Genomic DNA, 6,959 nt, shown 5'->3' on the forward strand with positions numbered 1-6,959 from the left:
AGGCGACGTACCTACCCTCGAACAATTTTATATATTTATGATAGACCGTGCTGATGTGCTCGAGTCATTGAATCGTAATAATCGGTCTGACGTTAGTAGCGTGTCAAAGATGACCAGTGCCCCTGTGCGTTCTATAGCTAATAATAATTATATTCAAAGGCAAGGTCAAAATCAAAACAATGTCGTAAAATCGTTTGCGAGCACCAGCAAAATTTGTAGCAAGAAGCCAAATACTACATTTATGTGTATTATTTGCAATGAGCGTCATAGGATATATGATTGTCCAACGTTTAAAGCGAAGGGGGTTGACGAGCGAATGATGGACGTGACGAAGTATAAACTGTGTGTTAATTGTTTAAGACAAGGTCACCCCGAAAGCGAGTGTCGCATGGGTCCATGCCGTGAACGCGGCTGCACCGAGCGGCACAATAGTCTGCTCCATCGCCCATCATCCTCCTCAAGCCACCTCGCTCTCATTGATGAACAAGATGAAAATGAAATTATCGTTAACTATTCTAATCACAATACAAATGAGGTGTTATTATCTACTGCTATCATTGAAGTATCGAATCCAGTTGATCATCAAAAGGTCAAAGTTCGTGCTCTTTTAGATTGCGGAAGCCAATCGTCATTTATATCTGAGTCCCTAAAGACCAGACTGTCATTAAAGTCTCGCCACATTGACACACTAAAGGTCATTGGTGTAGGCAATACTTCTTCAATGAATGTAATTGAAAGTTGTAATATTCAATTAAAAGCAACAAATAGTAATTTCAGTGCAATGTTATCGTGTTTTGTGTTAAATGAGCTCACCGGTCGTTTACCAAAGACGCCGGTTGACATCAAGTCAATTAAATTACCAGAAAATATTCAGTTGGCTGACCCCATGTTTTATCAGCCAGCTCCCATAGATGTACTAATAGGTGCTGATCTCTTCTGGGACATTCTAGGCAACGAACAACGTTCTCTAGGACCAAACAATCCTAAGTTAAGGAGTTCACAGTTAGGTTGGATAATCTCTGGCCCTATAAATTCAGCAGTATCTAGCAATAGGATACACTATAATCACGCCATTGTCTCTTCATCACAAAATGAAAATATAGAACAGTTAGTTTCTAAGTTTTGGGAGTTAGAAGAAGTTTCGAAAAAGTCAATCATAAGTGAAGATGAAAGCGCGTGTGAAAGGCACTTTCTCGCTAATACCATTAGAGATGAAGAAGGTAGGTTTTGTGTCAAATTACCTTTGAAAGAATCAGTAGATTGTTTAGGTGATAGCTATAATCTTGCTAAAAAACGATTTATTAATTTAGAAAAACGGTTCAAGCGTAATCCAAACCTTAAATCTGAATACACAAAATTCATAAGAGAATATGCAGAATTAGGGCATCTCTCTGTATCTAATTATAATAGTTCACCTGTCCCTCCCCCAGCGTACTACTTGTGTCATCATGCGGTCATACGTCAAGAGAGCGAGTCTACCAAGCTCCGCGTAGTATTCGACGGCTCAGCCTCTTCTACATCAGGTTACTCATTGAATGATATTTTGATGGTAGGCTCCAATGTCCAAGACACCCTCTTTTCCATCCTAATTCGGGCAAGGCAATACAAGTACCTACTCACTGGAGATGTGGAAAAAATGTATAGGCATGGCCGCTTTGCTTGTAAACGAAAGTGATAGGAACTTGCAGCTAATTTTGTGAAGAGAGGACGAGTCACGCCCCATCCAAACGTTAGTCTTAAATACCTTAACCTATGGCACAGCAAGCGCAAGTTACCTTAGTACACGGTGTTTGTGGCAGCTAGGACAGGAACAAGATGATGAACTTATCAAAAACATCATCCAAAATGATTTTTATGTAGATGATTTAATAACAGAAGCTGATGATCCTCAGCAATTAATTTACATACAAAAGTCAGTATCCAATGCATTAAAATCAGGTTGTTTTAATCTTCGAAAATATAAGAGCAATCATCCGTATGTATTTGATAACCTTGACATAAATAAGCAAGACAGTCTAACTATCAGCGAGTCTTCGAGTACTCTTGGTCTTGGATGGAAACCCTCTAGCGACACTTTACATTTTCCTATTAGGGTGACACAGGAACCAGATGTACCTATAACGAAACGTTTTACAATGTCAAATTCCTTCAAAATATTCGATCCTTTTGGTGGGAAATCCTTTTGCTGGACTGGGATCAACCAGTACCCTCCGAAATAAAAAAGGAATGGACTAAATTTACAGACAACTTAAAATTCTTATCTAATTTACAAATTCCGAGGTTGGTGTTGTGTGATTCTCCTAAATATATAGAATTACATTCGTTTAGTGACGCTTCTCAGTCCGCATATGGATCATGTGTTTATATTAAGTCAATTAGCACAAATGGTGACGTCACCGTCAAATTACTATGTGCTAAGTCTAAAGTAGCACCATTAAAGCCGACCAGTATCCCACGATTAGAGTTATGTGCCGCTTTGCTTGCTACTAAACTTTTTTTTTTTTTTTTTTTTTTTTTTTTTTTTTTTTTTTTTTTTTTTTTTTACATCTACAGACGCTTGGTCCGTACTCTTTTCTGCACAGGTTTTAGTTATGTTATTATTATTATTTTTTTAATTAATATGCCCTGTGCTACATTGTTTGTTCCTGCTTACTTATAAATACATATCATTTAACTTAATTATAATTAACCATTTACTATACTAAACTTACTAGTTAAATTATTTATACTATTACTTATATTATATTTTTTTTATATATATTTAAACTGTGGCGACGGATATAGTGTTTCTCATTTTTAGGAGACCTTCTACGATCGCCGCGTCTCGATTTCTCATCGCCATTTTTGTGTTATAGGCGATGATTTTGTCGGTTGGCGCGTTCGTTGCCCTCAGGATAAGTCTTGCTGTTGCGTCTTGGCGGTCGTCCGTGTAATACGTACATTCGGCCGTGTGCCTGGATACCGCTACCACAGCGTGCTGTACGCTGTCGTGCAGCTGCAGCTTCCGTGCTGCTAAACTTACTAAGTCTGTAGTCGATTCCTTGAGATACAAGCCCGCCAGGATTGTGTACTGGTGTGACTCGAGTGTGGTTCTGGGCTGGATTAAAGGTGATATCACTAGACTGAAAACATTTATAGCTAATCGTATTAGCGAAATATTGGAGCATGCTTCACCGCTATCATGGAGATACGTTCCAACCGATTTAAATCCTGCGGATTGCATTTCAAGAGGGGTAAATGCAAAAAACATGATGTCGTAGTCACTTTGGTGGTCGGGACCAACATTTTTGCTTGAAAATGAAAACAAATGGCCAGTATTGAATGCCAAGGAATCTGATCCTTTACCCGAATTGAAAGTGCACTCTGCAACAATTAGTGAACCTTTTTTAGATTTTGAAAGATATTCTTCTCTCAATAGATTACAACGTTCATTTGCTTATGTGCAAAGATTCATATTTAACACTAGAAATAGCAATGCAAAACGCGTAGGTTTATTAACAGTTGAGGAATTACGTGACTCATGGCATTCATTATGTATTATCGCTCAAACTCAATCCTTCACAACTGAATACGATCTGCTAGCTAAAAATAAACCTTTAAGTAATAAAAGCAAAATTTTAAGTTTGTCTCCATTCTTAAGTAATAAATTAATGCGAGTTGGAGGTAGGTTGGATGCGGCTAATTATTATTCGTATGAGAAACGGCACCCTATTTTACTTCATGCCTCGCACAGGTTAACAAGACTGCACTTTGAAAGAGAACACGTCAACAATATGCACGCGGGTCCTTTACTGTTATTATCTATCGTAAGGGAAACAGTGTGGCCAGTAAATGGACGACATCTCGCATGGCGGACAGTTAACAACTGTGTTCGGTGTAGACGTGTGCGCGGTGAAACGTTGCAACCTAAAATGGGTAATCTACCACTCCAACGTATAACCCCAGGTCATCCGTTTTTGTCAGTGGGTCTGGACTTCGCGGGACCGTTCACGATCGTAAATCGTAAGGGCCGTGGAAGTCGTCTAATAAAATGCTACATGTGTTTGTTCGTATGTCTGCGTTATAAATGCATCCACCTCGAAGCTGTGAGTGATTTAACAAAGGATGCATTCATAATGACACTTCGGCGTTTCGTAGCGCGCAGAGGCAGGCCAACGGAAATATTTTGTGATAACGGAACTAACTTAGTAGCAGCCGCAAGGGAGTTAGGATCATTTATCAAGCAAAATCAAAACTCTCTATTTGATTTTGCAAGTCAAAATTCTATCCAGTTTAAGTTTATTCCGGCTTACTCGCCTCATTTTGGTGGTATTTGGGAAGCCGGCGTTAAGTCGGCTAAATTCCACTTAAAACGCGTCGTTGGCAATAGCCACCTTACTTTTGAGGAACTTAATACTTTGTTTACACAAGTGGAGGCGATTTTGAACAGCCGTCCTTTGTGTCCCCTATCATCCTCTCCTAATGACCTCCTTTCCCTTTCCCCAGGACACTTCTTGATCGGGAGACCGTTAACTGCTCCACCGTCGCAACATCTGGGTGACTCTAAGGAAAGTACACTCCAAGGCTATGAACGCTTAGAAAAAATGCAGCAACACTTCTGGCAAAGATGGCAGCGTGAATATCTGTCTGAGATGCAGCAGAGAACAAAATGGAAAAGCAGTACATCAAAGCTGGACATAGGAGATATGGTACTCTTAGCAGATGACAATGCTCCTCCACTATCTTGGAAGCTCGGGAGAGTACTACGGCTCATCACGGGATCCGATGGAATAGCGAGAGTGGCAGACATCACCACTAATAAAGGCTGTGTGCGCCGATCTCTAGTAAGGCTGTGCAAGCTACCGACAGCCGAGGAACTTCAAGGTTGAAAGTGATCTTTCAACGGCCGGGAGGATGTTCAGACTGACGCCTGCTCAATATTGCGTCGGGGCATAGTGGCGCGAAAATTGCCGTCGCCCGCATCAGGCGCTTGGGCATTTTTTAATACAAATCGGTCGCGGGTGTGCCACTTGTCCCGAGATCACCGTAACGTTCACATGTATTTTTTAATTATACTATTTTAAAGTATCCGGTTGTTTAACTTAAGGCACCATTCTATCTACTAAAGATAGAACACACCGTGTAATAAGTTTTAGACAAGACAATTTTCTCAAAAAATACATATAGCTTAATACTAGTCTACGTCAAAATTCCAAAACAGTATTTGAAAAAGATTTCTTCGAGTTATTAAATAATTCAATATTCGGAAAAACGATAGAAAACAAACGTAAGCAAGCAGATGTCAGATTAGTGTCAAAATGGAAAGAATATGATAATCGTACAAATAAATACCAAATTTAAAAAGCATAACAATATTTTCAGAAAATTTTGTAGCAATAGAGTTGAATAGGGAGAAAGTTATTCTAGATAGCCCAAGGTAAAGGACTATGTTTTACGATTCCTCGATTATTACTGACTTTTAAGCTATTTACTTCTAAGGACAATGCTTGCTTTACGAATTTCATTTTTAAATGAAATGCTATTTGAACTGTTAGTCCTTATATATCAGCCAGATTTCTAACCACAATTTATATTGCATAAAAACATAAATAAAATACATATAAAATAAAATTTAATATATAATATATATATAAAATTTATTATTTACATAAAATTTCACATTTTATAATACTTATGCATTAATTATTACATTGGTTTAATGAATAAACATATCAAATAATTAATGTCAACTACATTACTTTTAATATGATTATAAATGATAAATAATTCCCAGCTATTTTTACACATCGCTGGAATAATCCATGAATACTGAATCACAATGACCCCATGGTAATGTATGTATCTGATCAGGTAAAACTTGCACTTTATCATCGTTTCTATCTAACACTTTTTTACCGATTTGTTATGAATATAACATATGTTTAATGAATTTTATCATGGACATTTTATGTCTAAGAGTATCATTTGTTGACAGTACATTCTTGTAATCTCTGAATTTTAATTTTTTTGACACTGTTTTCGAAATACCCTTAGCCTTTTTTATTTCGGATGTTAAACTGTTTATAAAATATTATTTGGCACGTAAACCTATAAATTCTGTTATCAGATCATCCACCCATCTCATGTTTCCATAATCCAGGAATTTTCGAATTTATTTGCGGAATATTATAAGGATTATTCTCATTGAAATTACTTGTATCAAACAAGGAAAGATTATCATGCATATCTTGATAAAAATCATCACAATAAATTAAATAAAGTAGGCTATCGGTATCAGTATAGCATAGTTCAGATTTATTTCTATATTTTTTTTTTATAAAGTTATAGTGAAATTCATATAAATGTAACTTCGAGTATTCTAAAACAGTAAATCCAATGTAGATTGGGCTATCTAGAATAACTTTCTCCCTATTCAACTCTATTGCTACAAAATTTTCTGAAAATATTGTTATGCTTTTTAAATTTGGTTTTGTTACCAATCTTTCAGCATCTAAATATTTATTTGTACGATTATCATATTCTTTCCATTTTGACACTAATCTGACATCTGCTTGCTTACGTTTGTTTTCTATCGTTTTTCCGAATATTGAATTATTTAATAACTTGAAGAAATCTTTTTCAAATACTGTTTTGGAATTTTGACGTAGACTAGTATTAAGTTCTATGTATTTTTTGAGAAAATTGTCTTGTCTAAAACTTATTACACGGTGTATATTTTTTAAAATCAAACCATTGTTAAGACATTCTTTTAAATGAGTATAATGGATCACATAATTATGTTTGTCATAAAGATTTGCTATCAATTTTTCAGCTGTCCCATAAGGGGGTACAATCTTTTCGATAGCAAATGGTAAGTCTTTATGCTGGTGATGTAAATAATCTGGGTAATCTAAGTCTACTTCCAAGATATAACCAATATCACTATCATCTGAAATACTAAGTAAATCAAAGTCAATAAC

General features: G+C 36.5%; 1 protein-coding gene across 1 annotated transcript; it reads left to right on the forward strand.

Moving 5' to 3' along the window:
* Positions 1-109: 109 nt before the first annotated feature.
* Positions 110-5,107, forward strand: LOC123722927. The gene is made up of 2 exons (XM_045685485.1): positions 110-1,523; positions 4,486-5,107. Exons 1-2 carry the CDS (start codon positions 110-112, stop codon positions 4,866-4,868), a joined length of 1,797 nt encoding a protein of 598 aa, XP_045541441.1. The 3' UTR covers positions 4,869-5,107.
* Positions 5,108-6,959: the final 1,852 nt, after the last annotated feature.

Source organism: Papilio machaon, chromosome W (genome assembly GCF_912999745.1).
Source record: "Papilio machaon chromosome W, ilPapMach1.1, whole genome shotgun sequence".
NCBI lineage: Eukaryota > Metazoa > Arthropoda > Insecta > Lepidoptera > Papilionidae > Papilio > Papilio machaon.

Bases quoted from the DNA above. Each gene is read 5' to 3' on its own strand.
- LOC123722927 (XM_045685485.1), top strand. From the start codon at position 110: ATGACCAGTGCCCCTGTGCGTTCTATAGCTAATAATAATTATATTCAA. The intron at 1,524-4,485 runs GTTACTCATTGA...CCCTTTCCCCAG, and splicing joins CTCAGCCTCTTCTACATCAG to GACACTTCTTGATCGGGAGA.